At 34.0% G+C, this 17,615-nt stretch overlaps 1 protein-coding gene across 2 annotated transcripts; it reads left to right on the forward strand.

Moving 5' to 3' along the window:
• The first annotated feature begins 5,013 nt into the window (after positions 1–5,013).
• WOL (CHASE domain containing histidine kinase protein) lies at positions 5,014–15,024 on the forward strand. 2 transcript variants are annotated; one of them, XM_088214022.1, is made up of 12 exons: positions 5,014–5,649; positions 6,340–6,776; positions 7,148–7,381; positions 7,490–7,659; positions 8,573–8,791; positions 8,894–9,080; positions 9,173–9,224; positions 9,327–9,556; positions 9,791–9,889; positions 10,787–11,481; positions 12,362–12,868; positions 14,297–15,024. In XM_088214022.1, the coding sequence occupies exons 2-12, from the start codon at positions 6,429–6,431 to the stop codon at positions 14,523–14,525; spliced, it is 2,970 nt and encodes a 989-aa protein (XP_088070148.1). In that variant the 5' UTR covers positions 5,014–5,649; positions 6,340–6,428; the 3' UTR covers positions 14,526–15,024. The 2 variants fall into 2 exon arrangements, with proteins under 2 accessions (XP_088070148.1, XP_021909892.1); XM_022054200.2 differs by lacking the exon at positions 5,014–5,649 and having other exon boundaries at positions 5,658–6,776.
• Positions 15,025–17,615: the final 2,591 nt, after the last annotated feature.

The following is a 17,615-nucleotide window of genomic DNA, read 5'->3' on the forward strand; positions in this document are numbered from 1 at the left end:
CGAGATCGGGTATTACAAACGTTTTAAAGATTTTGTAAACTTGTAAATAGCTTTCAAGCAATCATTTCATAAACACAAGAAAAAGAAAATAAGAAAGAGTAAAGAGGAAAGAAGAAGAAAAATAAGAAAAAGAGAAGAAATCTTCTTAAATATCTTAAAAGAGAGACTTTACTTATTTAGTAAAAAAAATATGTTTTTTTTTGTTTAGTGAAGCTTCAAGCTCAATCTAACATTGTAAAATTAGATTTTAAGCACATGAAATTGTTATATTAAGAATGAGGTAAATTAATAATTTTTTCTTTACTTGATAAAATTAAATTATAGAATCTTCTTAAAGAAAGTGAGATATTTTTGTCACGTATTAAATTAAATTTATATTTATTTATAAATTATTGTATATTTTCTTTAATATTATAATAACACAGTTTTAAAAATAGATAGATGAAAATTAACATAGAAAATAATATAATAAAATGGAGATCTTAACAAAACATTCCATTTGAAGAGTACTCATTTTAAGAAATGAAAAAGAAATTTGATGTTTTAACTCATTATTCTTGAAATTGCATATGCCTTTTACTTAAAAAGGTATAAGGAAAATCAACACTAACAAAATGACAAATGATGATTTTATTGTTCTTAGAAAAAATATATATATAAATATATGAAAAATGAGTTTAATAGTTGGTATTATTTTCTAAATTATCTAATTGAATATCATGTTTATGATAATATGAACGTATCCATTAAAAAATATATGAAAAGAATCTTGCAATTTTTTGGCATATTCATTTACTAATGCATTGTAAAAAATAACTTTTGAGCACATATAAGGTAAATGAGATTAAAGGTCATAGAATTATAACCCATACAGGACAATACCCAACTCAATAACTCTAAATCCTTTAACTAGATTCAATGGACAAAACAAACTATATGATGATCAGAGAAAAAATGCACTATATATAAAAAATATTTGATTTCAGTCCATATTATGTAGGTGCATTTATCATGTAATGTTTTATATGATTGATTTTGTCTTAACTAACACTTAATGAAACGTGTAACTCGTATGAATATCATGTTATAGTTGCAGAAGCATGTTTAACATATTTCGCTTATATTGAGTGTGGATGTAAAAACCCAGAACTTAAGGAAATGGAAATATCGATTTATATCAACTATAAGTGGAAGGAATTTAGAATTTAGGGTTTATATTCCTTACACAGTAAATCAGAATACTCAATATGGTTACGGAAATGTCTTTTTATAGAAGTTCAAAATAATGGAATAAATAATTAAAATAAAAGGAAGTAAAAATCCTATGGGGTTAATTTCTGCTGAGCAACTCTGATGGGTCCGGGAGGTAACATTTATTCACAACCCTCATGCTGTTCAAGATATAGATATTGGTCTTCTTAATCTGAAATGGTTATATAAGGGAATGAGCCATATTAGTGCAGTAAGAATATCACATTTAACACTGACACAGAAAACCAAATGTTGGTAAAAAAAACATAAAACAACCGATGAAGTCATTTTCTTTTTTAAATAAATTTATTCAATATAAAAACAAAAGTTTCATATTTACTCTTATGAGCTTCCAAAACCTACCTGTGAAGATGATAACTCAAATAATATTTTGATTTCTTTTTCAAACGAGCAATAATAATAAACTTACCTGTTTACCAATACTCTTGGGGTCCATAAGGATATTTTCCTACACGTGAACCTAATATCTAATTTCTAGATTAACCGGTCATCCCCATACCACGTTCGGTAATGGGCACCATACATGCGACTGCATCAATACCCTGTCTGATATGAGGGTGAACTATACCTCTCAACCTCTTCCAGTATGAGACTTCTTAACCCCGTTCGACTGATGTAATGTTCATAGTAGGGTTTTTCCTATGTACCGGGTCCATCCACCCTTTCTCAAGGTAACTAGTAAGTCTTTCATACATAAATTCACATCATCAACCAATCACTAATCACATACCAACATCTCATTTTTAACTAATCAACAGCAAGTCATGTAAATAGACAACACGTAAATCAAGAAAATACGATTAGGATATTTATTTAAATCAATCAATAAATAGAGATATAGTGGTTATATAAACTAATAATTAAAAATATAATTAAAATCAATAAATTAAAGCACATGATGCAAACAGTAAGTGATTAAGATAATATAAAAATAAATAGACAACACAGATAAACTATATACTGGCCAGTTCAGCCTCCACTGGTGACTTATAATTAATTTTTTGGTTTCTCTAATTTTTACAAAACACAATGTTAAGAGTGAGAGATTTTTACCCCGAATCTGTGTCCAAAAACACTATACTTTTCACTGCATCTCTTGGCGGTCCTCGGGTTTTCCGAATTTTTCTTACAAAAATTAAAAATATGCGTCATGTATCTAAAAATACCTCAAAAGGCCAAAATATATGTTTTTAAACTTTTTCGGCCAATTTAGGTTTCCAGCACGGCGACACCGTCATGCTCCAGCAACGGTTCCTCTCAGTCTTGCCATTTTTGGCCGGTTTAGGCCGATCTTGGCCAATTTTGCATGAAACCTACGGAAAACCAAGATAGATGGCCTATGTCGGCCGGAAAAGAGGAAAACTGAAACCCTACTACCAAAAGGGTCTTCGAGTACGGTAGCTTCGTCGTTTCTCCTTTGCGATCAGGGTGTTTCCTTAGCTAACCTACATAAGAACGAAAAGAGGAGCACAATGGCCAAAAAATCGTGGAAAATAGGAAACGGGAAGGGGCTCATCAGATGAGGTTTCGGATTTCAGCTGCGGCAGCTCGATCGAGCTTCATTCATGTTTTCCAGCTCACCCGTCAGCTTTTCGGCTCTAATATGGGAATAGAGAGATTCAGGATTAAATTCTGAGCGGAGGGGAGGAAAATCTTACTTTTTTAGCGTCAGTGTTGGCTCCAGTGCAGCAGCAATGGTGGCCGATCTCCTTCTCCAGCGTCTGGTTCACTTCCCATCCGCCCTTCTTCTTCTTCTCTGATCACCCCTCCGTCGGTTAGGGTTTTGGTTTCCTACCAAAAAGAGTTTAAGTACTCCTCTCCATTAAATCTGGGTTGTCCGTTCGACACGACGTGGTCCATCCGTAACTGTTTGATCTCTCTTTTTTGAAAAATTAATTTAGACCGCACAGTCTGATCAAATCCAACCGTTCAATTGTGCCTGAAGAGGAAACACATATGGATCGTCCGTGCGTGCAGGATGCGATATGGGCAGTTGGATTGCTGCCACACGGATTGCCTGAGTGGTCTCCCGCATGAAACCAATGTCAGTGTGTTCGCCACGAGGTGCGTTCTAACTTGTCGTTGCTACTGACGTGGTCGTCCCACGTGATCGTTTTTTTTTTTTTGCGATTTTACCCACTGTTTTAAATTTTTCTTTCAAAAATACTCTCTATTATTCACAGTTTCACCTTTTTTTAAAAAAATATTTTCAATATCTTCTCTAAATCCATTTTTTTCTAAAAAATTTCATAAAAATGAAATAAAATAATAAATTAAAATACTTTAATATATTATTTTATTAATATAAAATTATCTCGGACCGAATGTTACAATAGAAGTGATACTACTTCCGGTCAATGTGGGGCTTCTTTATTGGAGAAAGATCTAATCTTAATCATAATCAATGTAAGTTTTTATTTAAGAAACATTCAATCTAAGTGAAAAGTAATTAAAAGTGGAGGATAACTATTAGAAATTATAAATTGTACCAATTATTGATTTTCATCATTTGGGTTATTTATGATGTTTAATTGTGAAGAAAGACATATACACTAAGAGTATGAACTATTGACAGTAAATACTTTAGATACAGCGACGCTTCCATTATATAGTGTATAATTTGAGTTTAAATTATATTTCTTATTTCAATACGATTATTTAATAAAACACAATAAAAAAGTAAGATTATTAAAACAAAACAAAAAAAAAAACCAGTCTTGAAAATTTAATTTCTTAAAATCTCTCAATAATTTACTATGCATATTATTCACAATTTCGGCTTTTGGATTCATTTTGTCTTTTGGTTTTTGGGTTCAGATGTGACAATACCAAATATTATCCATCTAAGAACGCGGTTTTGCTAAACTACTTAAAATTATTACATGTACTTGCGAGCAACTAACTCTTTGTTTGACCAAAATTAATTAATTAATTAATATTTTACTCCTAAAATAACTTTTGAATTTATTATTTTACCAATTCGTGATGGAAAGCTTCACGCTTATTACGTAATTTTTACTAATAATATATATATATATTCTTTTTAATTTTACAAGAGATTTATCGGATACTTTATTTAGTTAATTATCTCCCTATTTAAGTTCATTGGCAAGTTTAAGAATATTTTTGTCATAAAAAATAGGTATTTTGTTCAAAATATAAAATTTCTGGAAATATTTAATTTAAAAATTATTTTTTAAAAAAAATTTTCTCTTGAAGAGCAATTAAATATAATTTTTGTTTTTTATTATTTTCATTCTCTTAAATTTATTTTTATAGAAATACCTTTATTTTTTAATAATTTAATGCAATTAATGTTTCTTTTTTTTTTTCCTCCTTTAATTTAAGAAATAAAAAGTATCTGATTAGGAAAAGGAAACCCGGATCAGAGTGGTGATAGAGATGTTACAAATCCAAGCTCGAAATAGTCCAACCCACAATCACAATCTGATCTGGTTGGATCCAGTAAGCCCCAGAGTACGGGGGGTACTGTGTACGAGCAAATTGTGAGCCAGTGGCAATTTCGCAATTTTCCTTACGAATGAAGGGCTTTCTGGTAAACTCAATGGGAATGAGATCCGTGCCTTGTCGCGATGTCATTATCGCAAAGATATGCGATTGTGATTTTGAGTCTTGTAGACTCTCCTCCTTCTTTGATTATTTTATTGCATTTATTCTTATTTTAAAAAAATAATTTTTTCTACCTATTTTTATTTTAAAAAAGAGAGAGAGAGAGAGACGAAAACGAGAAGAGAAAAGAGGAAAACAATTCATAATTCAAAGGAATCAAGAACACAATCAACTCACATGTTGAAGTTTGAAGCAGCAATTAGGGTCCTTTGAATTTCATATCAAATTTCAAATCTTTTATACTCCAAATTTGTTTATACTTAAATATACCCACTTGTCAAACCTGAAAAAGGGCCAGTCTTTTATGTATTTATACATCATGAACTTGAAGAAACGAGAAAAAAGCTAAACTTGATCTCAACTTGTTCAAAGTTGAGATCAAAACCCATGAAGAAAACAAGAGAGAGTGAGAGATGGGGAGACAAAATATGGTGAGAAATGTACTATTGTATTAAGCAGCCAGCAGAGAAGTTGAATAGAGAGAGGGGAGTGTGAATTGTAGAGAGAGAAATTGTTTGTTTATGGGTTTTTGTCTGGGGGGAGACAACAGCGTATCTGCAAAAATCCTAAAAATTCCATTGAGTTCTGCTTTAAAAAGCAAAGCCAACATAAAAAAAAAAATGTATAAACTATTTCACCCACATAATAAAATATAAAGAGATTACAAGGGAGAGAGGAGAGAAGAGAGAAGAGGAAAAAGAAAATCAAGAAGGCATTATGCAATGTACAGTCTCCACCTCTCTGCAGGTAACCATTGTTCTGTTCTCTCTCTCTTTCTCTCTCTCTTTCTCTCTCTCTCTCGAGAAAAAAGGTTTTAAATGTTCATTTTCTCTCTCCACAAGGGTCTGCTTTCTCTCTCCGGGAAAACTAGTTGTGTGCTTTGCTGTGAGTTTTTCTTGGTTCCATCTTTTAATAAGGGAGGAAAACAGTGAACGTGCTCTTCTTTTGTCTTCTTGCCTTACCTTAAACAGCTTCACGCTTGGACAGAACATGATTTGTGTTCTGAATTGTTTAATAATAATAGCCATTTTTTAGAGATAGGAGGAGGAGAGAGGGATCTTTGGAATTTGGGCTGGTTTCCATCTTTTGAGAGCCATGCTTGTCTCTTGGAGCTGAGGCTGAAAACTTGTCTTTTTGAATTCTGGATCTCTCAAACTTCGCCTTCTTTTGAATATGTAACAGTTCATTGTTTTTTCTTGAGGTTGTGGAGGGAGAATTTTGTTTCTCTCTTGTTTTCTTTTTCATCTTTCTAATGATAGCTTTCTGGTTCCTGAATCACGAACAACAATGCTAATGATAATCAAAGTTTATGTTAGCAGTAAACTTTTCCTTGTATATCAGAAAAAAAAAAGTTCCTGATCAAATTGGCAGTGCTTTAGAGGAAGTTTTCTTATATATACATGTGTCTGTCTGCATGTTATCTTGGGGGGTTTCCAGCTCAGATATGAAGTGTGAATCAAAAGAAAAACCAGAAAAGAAACAGAAACAGAGAAAAGAGCACCAGAAATTCTACTTGGCTGCAGTTGATGGGTCTCAATAAGATGCAACAGGGCCACCAGCATCACTCTGTGGCTGTGAAGGTTAATGACCAAATGGGAACCAAGAGAAAGTATACTTTTATTCAAGCAAACAGGGCTTGGCTCCCAAAGTTTCTACTTCTTTGGATAATGGTGATGGCGTTCTTGAGCATGTTGATCTACGATGGAATGGACGCCGATAACAAAGAAAGGAGGAAGGAAGTTTTGAGCAGTATGTGTGAACAACGAGCAAGAATGTTGCAAGATCAGTTCAGTGTTAGTGTTAATCATGTCCATGCCCTTGCCATTCTCATCTCCACTTTTAATTACTACAAGAACCCATCTGCTATTGATCAGGTTTGTGCTTTGTCTTAGCTTAGATTTTCTCTTTTTCTGTTGGAATCACTCGGGTCATGTGTTCTTGGCAATAGGCAAAACCATGAAGTCTTTGAGTTTTCAATTACAATAAAGAAAGGGAAAGTGAAATTCTGAGTTTAGTTTTGCTTCTTCTCTTCCAAACTAATATGAGGATTTCAAATTTATTTTGCTAGATAATCTCACAAGAAAAATTAACCTTGTTAAAGGAAGGATTACATTACTGTTCATGTTGTTATTGTTTTTATCCTTTTCTCCTCTTAATTCTTTTGGTAAGTTAATGTGGCTTTCTCAGAAAAGATTTTATTTCCTGTTGTGCATCGTGGCCTCATGGTTTGAGGTAAAAAATGCAGGAAACTTTTGCAGAATACACAGCAAGAACAGCTTTTGAGAGGCCATTGCTCAGTGGGGTGGCTTATGCTGAAAAGGTGGTCGATTCAGAGAGAGAAACATTTGAGAGACAACACGGGTGGACTATAAAGACAATGGAGAGGGAACCGTCACCTGTTCGAGATGAGTATGCACCTGTCATCTTCTCTCAAGAGACTGTCTCCTACATTGAATCCCTTGACATGATGTCAGGAGAGGTATGTTATTGAGTTTTTTTTATCTTCAGTTTTGGTTACTCTATTTGTATCATCTAATTGATGATATTTGATGTTTTGTTGGACTCTAATTCATAACTGTTGACACAGGAGGACCAAGAAAACATTTTGCGAGCTAGGGCAACTGGAAAAGCTGTTTTAACAAACCCCTTCCGGCTGCTGGGTTCTCACCATCTTGGTGTAGTCTTGACATTCCCTGTTTACAACTCAAAGCTTCCTCCAAATCCAACAGTCCACGAGCGCATTGAAGCAACTGCAGGGTAAGTCCTAGTATTTGTAATTCCAATAGAGTATTAACCTTGTCTCTGGAAAAATTTATGGAATTTTGCTGATTGTTCATTGATATACTATCCATGAATTTTAGAGTCATATTTATAGGTTGATAACAGCCTATGGACCATTCAAGAACCATGCAGGGAAGGGAATATCTTATGCTAATTTTGTTGCATTGTTAATTATATGATCATACCCAAAGTTCAGCCACCATATTCTTTCGAGGCAGTAATTTGATCCCATGGAGTTGCAAAATAAAATTTAGAATTCATGAGTGTCTACTTTCTCAACTTAAGTCCTTGTTGCTGGTGTTTCTTTCGTGACGGTGAAAATTGGGTACCAAAGTTAAAACTGCCATGCATCTAAATATTAGCACTTAAATTTTCTGTCTTTAAAATGTTATTGAATTTAAACAGCATTACTGACAGCCTTTAACTGCTCTATGCATTTACCCTGTCATCTGAATCATTTCCTTTTGATTTGCTACCTAGGAAACTAGCACTAGTGCTGTCTCTTCCAATGCTTCACTTGTCTAACCTGCTCCTGCTATTTTGCCTACTGCCTTCACCACTGTTTACTCTAGTGCCATTGATTAACCCCAAGAAACCATGGCTCTTTCCCTCGATTTGCTGTCATTATTACCACATGATTTGCACTCTGATGAAACTGAGATGATTGCATCTCTTTTTTTTGTGTGTTTTAGTTTTAATTTTTAAAAGCTGGGTTTCTCCAGGTTTATTGTCCTAGCTAAGTTGGCATGCACGTTTCCTCCTTTATAACATATTTTTGTTGTGAAGAATAAATAAACCTGTGGAATCAATGGTCTGCACTTTAGGTTTGTTAATTTAATCTGGAAATTCTAGAAGCTTTTATATGTAAATGACATTCTAATTTGTACAGATACCTAGGTGGAGCTTTTGATGTTGAGTCCCTTGTTGAAAATTTACTTGGGCAACTTGCTGGAAATCAGGCTATTCTGGTTAATGTGTATGATATCACAAACTCGTCTGATCCTTTAATCATGTATGGTCACCAAAATCAAGATGGTGATGCATCTCTTCTGCATGAGAGCATGCTTGATTTTGGAGATCCGTTTAGGAAGCACCAGATGATATGTAGGTAAGTCATTGATCATTTCTTTCTTTTTTCTTTCTGTGAAGTGGAAGAGTTCTTGGGCTTTCTCTTTTGATGTTGAGACTTATTGTTTTGGATTGTTTATAGATATCATCAGAAGGCACCCACATCATGGACAGCGCTCACCACGGCATTCTTATTCTTTGTGATCGGTTTATTAGTTGGTTATATCTTATATGGTGCTGCTATTCACATTGTTAAAGTTGAGGATGATTTTCATGAAATGCAGGAGTTAAAAGTTCGAGCAGAAGCTGCTGATGTTGCCAAATCCCAGGTATTGTTTCCATGCATGCTCTCAAGAATACATGTCCAATTTCCAAGGTGCAATAATTGTGAGCTTAATAGCAAATTTGATGTTTCTTCCAGTTTCTGGCCACTGTATCTCATGAAATTAGAACACCCATGAATGGTATCCTTGGTATGTTTTGGGATTTTTTCCAAGCCTTTGCAATATTTGTATTTGGAATGTTTATACTTCGTTAATCTGCTTTATAACCAATATTTACGGGTATTATTTCAGGAATGCTAGCTTTACTTCTAGATACTGATTTAAGTTCAACCCAGAGAGATTATGCTCGAACTGCTCAAGGTTGTGGTAAAGCATTGATAGCATTGATAAATGAGGTGCTTGATCGGGCAAAGATTGAAGCTGGCAAGTTGGAGTTGGAGAGAGTGCCATTTGACATCAGATCCATACTAGATGACGTCCTCTCTTTATTTTCTGAGAAGTCAAGGCACAAAGGCATTGAGGTAAATTTGAATAAATCAATTTTGTTTTTCATCTTTTATTTCTGTTAGAAGATAAAACTGCTTTGTTCTTGGTGACAGATGGTTTTTGTAGTTTTTGAAATCTTTTCAAGTTGAACTAATTTGTGCTACTTTCCTCTCTCTCCTCATTCTTGGCTTTCGGGCATGCATGATTCTGGCGTGCTCTGTGCATTTTATATTTCTCTTTCATGATACACAATCACCGGGGAATTGCAGCTGGCAGTGTTTGTTTCTGATAAGGTACCAGAAATTGTTATGGGGGACCCAGGGAGATTCAGACAAATAATTACCAATCTTGTCGGGAACTCTGTTAAGGTAAGTGAATTGTTCAACCTTTGTTTTTGATAGGGGAAAACAAAGTACATATATGCCATTTTTACTGTGTGCTACAATTAACTTACAGTACAGCTAATTATTTTTTAAAAAAATGTAGGATACAGCTAATTCGTTAGTTTTTAGCACACAATAGTAGTAGCATACTTGAAAGTATATTAAGTATTGGTAGGATATATGTTATAAACAATAGTTGGAGACCTATTTATGTAGGACAAAGAGAGCATGAAGACAAACCAAACTTATAGGAATTTCATTTAGAACCAAACTTGGAGATTTTGGATCTCAACAACCAAAGCAACATATTAAGATTTGAATGGTAATCATCAATAGCCTACTAAATAACTAAGGTAGGATAACTTACTTATAGGCACCAAAATACAAAAAAAATAGGAAATCTAAAAAATTTAGTACATAGAAAAACAAATTAAACAGAAAGAATTAGGAAAATAGGAAATCTATGAACTAGGAAAATAAATCTTTGTATTCCCTTTCTTGTAAAACATTTAAAAACTTGAAAAAGGAAATTAAATCTTCTTATTCTTTTCAGTTAACTTCCCAAAACGGTTATATTCCTTTATTGATTCTATTCATATCTCCTATTATTGAAACACGACCACTTTTGAAGCTCCATATTCTGCATCACCTACAAGTCAATTTGCTTGGATTAGTTTAGTGGTAGCATGTTTGCTTAATTTGCTCAGACTTTCCTCCTATCAAGTTCATGGAATCTTGTGGCTTTGACTTTTTAATTCTTTTATTCTTTGAACTGGAGTTTCTGTTCATTGAATTTAGTTTGTGCCTAAATGACAGTTTACCATTTCATATATACATGATACTGTTGATGTTTGATGTTTTATTACCTTACATCTTTGACAGTTCACTGAGCGAGGACATATCTTTGTTAAAGTCCATCTGGCTGAGCAACCAAGGGATATAGTGGATGCAAAAGTGGAAACTTGTCTAAATGGAGGATCAGATGAAAGTGGTTGCCATCAATTTAAGACCCTAAGTGGTTTTGAAGCAGCTGATGATAGGAATAGTTGGGACTCCTTTAAGCATTTATTTGCTGGTGAAGAACAACAACATGATGGTTCAGTAAACATGATGACTAGTAAAGGAACTTCTGACAATGTGACTTTGATGGTCTGTGTAGAGGACACAGGAATTGGCATTCCACTACCTGCTCAGGATCGGGTTTTCATGCCCTTCATGCAAGCAGACAGTTCAACCTCTAGAAACTATGGTGGAACAGGTATAGGATTGAGCATTAGTAAGTGCCTGGTTGAGATGATGCATGGTCGTATAAACTTCATAAGCCGGCCTCAGGTTGGGAGTACGTTTTCGTTTACTGCTGTGTTTGAGAGGTGTAAAGAAAAAGCATATGATAATATGAAAAAGCCTAATTGTGAAAACCTGCCTTCAAGTTTTCGAGGATTGAAAGCAACAGTAGTTGATGGAAAACCAGTTAGAGCTGCTGTAACCAAATACCATCTAAGGAGACTTGGTATAGTTGTTGAGGTTGTGAATAGCATCAGGGAAGCATGCAGGAAAAATGGTCCGTTTACTTTTGGGTAAGTTTTCTCGACTTCTACCAGAATTTGGAAACTTCAAAGTGTAAAGCTAGTTGTTCCAAATATAATTCAGAATCACTTTCCCATTATTGATGCATGATTGCTGATGGGATTCTGTCTCAAACCAACTTGCTATTTTCTTCTATACTAAAACTAAAGCTTCCTTCCCGCTTTTTAGCAGTAATATGTCATATCATATCACCTGAATTGAGAATGCTCATTCTTTTGGAGTTTCTGAAGACCTTTGACAGCTTGTGTCAGATCTTTTTCTTCCTTGTTTAGTCTGGCAGAAAATGACATTTATTCTCTGTGATGTAGACGCCAAAGAAAGTCAAAGTTAGGTAGTAAAAATATATTTTAGATTTTGGATATGGAGGTCATTGGTCATGTTGGTTACACTGGGAAGTAAACCTTTCCCTTTCTCTTTAACTCTCTTGATGTTGGAGTGAGCTAGATTTCATCTTAGGTTCTTGACACCAAAGTGATTGTACTAGTTTAACAAATTGATACTTACTAAATGTAACCCTTCACAATAGTAAATATCTTTGTTGTGCAAAAGGTTGAGATGTATGTGCATGTAGGATTCGGAACCAAACAGTAAAGTGAAACTGGTATGCCATATTAGACTTTATGTAGGAAAATATATTGTAAAAAAGACAAACAAGAGTTTGAGAAAATGAGGAGAAAAATTTAAGTAGGAACCGAGTGCTAGGTATGGAAGATCCAGGTGGCCATCTTGAGGATAATGGTTTTTCTTACGACAGGTGCAGAGTGCAAAATGAAAAATACACTTGAATTTAGATCTTTTGATGCACTGATATTTTTTATAGTTGGTTAAATTTTGACTTCCTGACTGGGATTGCTTTATTGCTTGCTGCAGAAATAGTTTCCAGCCAGATATAATTCTCGTAGAAAAGGATTCATGGACTTCTGCTGATGATGGAAGTTCTGGGTTACGGTTGTTGGACTGGAAACAGAATGGGCAAACTTATAAAATACCTGAGTTGATCCTTCTTGCAACCAATATTTGTAATGTAGAATTTGATAAAGCAAAGGCTGCAGGTTTTGCTGATACTGTGATTATGAAACCTTTAAGAGCAAGTATGGTGGCTGCTTGTCTTCAGCAAGTGCTGGGAATAGGGAAGAAGAGACGGACAGGGAAAGAATTGCCTAATGGATCTTCCATCTTTCAGAGCCTGCTTTGTGGAAAGAAAATTTTGGTGGTTGATGACAATATGGTAAACCGCAGAGTTGCTGCTGGTGCACTGAAGAAGTTTGGGGCTGCTGTGGAGTGTGTTGACAGTGGCAAAGCTGCATTGAGGATGCTTCAGCTACCGCACAGTTTTGATGCTTGCTTTATGGATATACAGATGCCAGAAATGGATGGGTATGTTGTGCAAAGTTTATACTTAGATTATTTTCTAACATATCTTTTTATTATTTAAAAAAAAAATTTAATATTTCGTTTGAATTTCCTTTTCACGCAAGAGTTTTGTTGAAATTTTTCCTTGATGCCTTGTTCTTCTTGGAATCATTATTTTGCAACACGCAGGAAAAGTCAATGTTATGAAATAGGATAGACTGCAGCCCCTGAGTCTTGTCCTGCATGTAAAAGCTCTTGATTTAATAATTTGGACAAAAACAACATATTTCACTCAGAAACTACACTTACCCCCTCCATATATCTTTGTTAACATTTATTTCAAAAAAAAATTTATATATCTTTGTTAACATTTTCATAACTTTTCCTCATGTTAGGTTAGCATATCATTTAAAATACTTAAATTTATCTTTTTTTTCCTGAATAACATTGAAAAAGAATTATAAAATTCATAAATTAAAAATTCCTCTCCCTTCTCTTTTATCATTTCATGGCAGCCGCTACCCTTCCCTTCACTGGCTATTTTCCACTGCACCCCTGTGGTGCTACAATTTGGATTTGAACCTAATTTTCCCTAAGTATAATAGAATTTATAGGGAACTCAGGTGAAGAGATATGAGGGGAGATAGATAAAACAGATAGGTTAGAAGGAGAACAGACAGAAGATAGTTCTGGATGTAAAACCCCAGCAAGTACTTCTTGATCAAACCTTGTCTACTATTGTCTAAGTTAGTGGCCATTATATAGGCACTAGTTTTATCCCTAATTATAATAGATGAGGAAAAAGATCGAAATAATTTCTCAAAATAAAGATGTGATGTTCTAAATCCTTATCAGGATTAAAACCTTCTAAAACTAATTATCATATTCGAAAGAATCTACATATTTTAACAATACTAAAATTTCAAAAACAAGAGTCACTTCTATAGCTGTAAGTTTTCAATTTTAAGATCTTCTAATTCTAATCATTTTTCCTTCTGCTTTTACCTCAAAAAAAAAAAAAATCATTCTTCCTTCCGCTTGGGGAAAACTGGATTCTGGAGTTTTGAAACATTGAAGTATCCAGAATGGCAAGATTTGGACATGCCACTTCAAGAACTTCAAAAAATTAAGACTTGCTGTACTTGTAATCTCCATGAGAAAAGAGAAAGTTAACCAAATTTGTTAGATTTTATCTTATAGAAATTGAAGTACTTCAATAAAATTTTTCTGTCCCTAAAAGTCTTCCAGTTTAAGATTTCCATTTTCATCAATCTGTATCTCCACCCCCACTCTCCCATTTCTGGGCTTTCTATCTCCATCGCACCACCCAAATCCAGTACTTCATTCTCTCCTCCACCAACTCAGCCATTGGACATCTCTGCTAATCCATAGTTTCATAGGCTGTTTGTGGGGGATGAGAATTTGAGTTTCTTAAAACTCCTTTGATTTCAGGTTTGAGGCAACCCGCAGAATACGGATGATGGAGAGTCAGGCAAATGAGCAGATGAATGGCATGTGGCATATTCCTATACTAGCAATGACAGCTGATGTGATCCATGCGACATATGATAAGTGCCTGAAATGTGGAATGGATGGGTATGTTTCGAAACCCTTTGAGGAAGAAAAACTCTACCAGGCTGTTTCTAAGTTCTTCAAAGCCAAACCCATCATGGACTCATAACAGGAATTCCTACACCTATGAGGACAAAGTGAATTCTAAGCCGAAGAATTTCAGTACCAGTAAATTTTGACATTCTGCTGGTGTTTTTATTCTTTTTATTTTGTTTTTATCTAAATTTCCTGCTCGCAGATGTGGAAATAGTTGGTTTCTTGGGAATTTTGAGGATTCTTGACCGACAGTGAAACACAGGCTTTGGGCAGACATTTTCTAACCAACCTGAATTTAACATGATTAGAATGTTGAGTATATGTATACTACCATAGAATCCTCCAGCCCTACGTGTATGTATAGATCTTTAGGAAGGGGAGGGGGTACCAAAGGTGTAAATCACATATATATTTTTCTATGGCTTTCTATTGGAAATGGTCTTCATATCTGGATTTGGAGAAAAACTCAGATCACTGACACTGAAACGTGAAAGAAAAGTAGACATCGGTGATCAAATTATTTGCTTGTATGATTATTTGTATTGGGTGCAATCTAGCAGTGAAATTCTTTATTCGATTCCATTTTGATACTTTATTTGCACGTGTTAATGGAGAATCACTTTTTTGCTTGGTCATTCCTTCAACTTTGGAAATTGTTTATGTGCAAATGTCATTTAATTAGGAAATTCAAAGCTCTTGCTGATTCCAGAACTGCAACTTACTATACTCCTCCATATGTTCGTCAGTCCCAACGAATTGTCACTAATCTGCATTTTACTGTTTCATTATTTGCATGTTACTGTTTCATTATCTGCATGTTACTGTTTCATTAACTGCATTCTACTGTTTCAACTTACTCTTTTGTTGCTTCATTCACCAATGTATAATCCTTGATACATACAAAGGTGATATGATATCTACTCTAGTTTCTTGTACTAGAGTCTAGTAAAATGGTGTAGATCTAAGGTGTAGAATTTCTTTGATGAAATATACTTTGGAGTTTAATTCTGTTGAAATTGGAACCCTAATTGATGGCCTTTTTTTTTTGGTTTTTACTGTCTTACTGTTCTATTGTGATTATTATCAAGGTTGATGTCCTTGCTGCTTGTTCCTTATCTGTGTTTGAGCTTTGAGTGTACTGATTGGGTATTTGAAGCTGATTTAAGGATGACTTTCTTGGATGAATGAAAAGGCAATAGTAAATGCTATACCCATAGCATATGATTGAACTGTTGCTTGGTTCGACTTCCCTTCTACCGTGGCAGCTGCAATTTCAACTAGGTAATCTTCTCATTCTTTTGGTTTTTTGAGTATATTTTACTGCTTTTCTTAGTGGTAGTTTTTAAAACCGCGACGAATTACTGCTAAAGCTACATCCGCATGATAATTTTTTATCAGTGGTTGCTAAAACAGCAAATCAAAACAAATTTTTTTTGGCCATTCAGTCCGCCATTAAAATCTGTCAAAGTGGAGCTATCACATGCCGCACCTTTTGCAGCAATAGTCGTTCATTCAGCATAGATATAAAATTAAACCAAATTTATTAATCGTTACATAAAATTTACTTAAAAGATATTATATAAAAGTATAATTTTTTTTTTTGGTATTCTTTTATAAGAATCCAAGGATTTTTAATTGAAACCTATGGCTTTTGTAAGTTTTCCATGAGATTTTTAATATTATTATTAAAAGGTTCAAGATTTATCCGAGAAAATTTTAAAAAAAACTAACAATTGAGGGGTCAAATGAATCTTACAAAACCTTTTAAACTTGAACACCCATTCAGATTTTGTTTTTCTTTCCCCCGGCGCACACGCACGAAACTGCTTATCTTTGCTGCAACATGGAGCAGCTGGCTGGAAGAGGAGGAATGGTTGACCCCAACAGCCGGTTGACAAGCTACCTGCACCAGCACTCCTCACACCTAGACTCTTCAAGCAGTGGGATCAGCTTCCACCTCTTCCCTCTTACGAATTTCTTAATTAATTTTTTTTTTTCTTTCAATTAATTTAAACTTAAATTGCCCTCAAATTTTTAAAATTATACAAATAACCTAGAATGCATATTTCTCGTGACACTCTCGACTTCTTATATTATTTTTTGAAAGAAAATGATGTCGTAAGAGTACTTCAATTATAAAAATCCTGCACGATTGAAATATTAATTATTTATCTGTCGAAAATACAGGACTGAATATTTCTCATACCACAAATCAAATCAGATTACATGAGCATCAATTCAAATATTTTTAGTACCACAATACAGCAGCACAGGTTAAACTGTCATATTGGACATTTTTCAAACCTGTAAAAGTAGCGGCAGTCGTGTGGTTAATTTGCCGCTAAAGTTTTTCACGGCGGAATTAACAGCCATTAACGGCCAATATTTCACAAAATAATTTAATAATTTTTTATGCATAATAATTAAATTAAATTTCAAAATCCGAAACTAAAAAACACATTTTTTAATGAATTAATATATTAAGTAATGGTAAAAAAAAATAATGGAGTCAAAAGAGAAAGTACCCACATTGATATATATACATACATGTATATTGCAGAAACACCCACCCAAAAGAATTTTTAAATTAATAAGTGTTTTTCTTTTCCCAAACAAAAAATACATGCATGGTTTGTAGAACTCAATTAACATAGGTTACTAGCTTTGCACGAGCTATGCCAAGTTGTTCCCTCTAGCTCCTTTCTTTTTCTTAAAACTATTTTAAAAATTTGCCGTTAAAATTTCCTTCTTCTCATGCTTTTAAATTTTGACATCCGAATGATGTAAATATTATTTTGAAATTTTATTTAAATATTGTCTTTTCTGTGAGAACTGAAAAGCCCCGGTTTGGAGGCTTGGGCCTTTGAAAATGAAACTAATGGTCAAAATTCATTTAATTAAAAAAAAAAAAAAAGAAAAAACAAACATTTAACAAAATTAATTCTTGAAAACATAATTGAATTTCCAACTCTTCAGGTCTGTCTGTCAAAAGCCTTTTGGAGGTTTCCTCATTCCAGAATTGATGGGTCCTGAGACTTCTTGTCTTCAATCCATTTGGGGACAAATAACATTTTATATAATCACCATTCAACTATATAGTTATCATTTAATTATTTTTGGGTATTTGAAAAATTATTCAAAAAATATAGAAAAAGAAAGTTCC

The sequence above is a fragment of the Carica papaya genome, chromosome 2 (assembly GCF_054855325.1).
Source record: "Carica papaya isolate Zhongbai chromosome 2, ASM5485532v1, whole genome shotgun sequence".
NCBI classification, from domain to species: Eukaryota; Viridiplantae; Streptophyta; class Magnoliopsida; order Brassicales; family Caricaceae; genus Carica; species Carica papaya.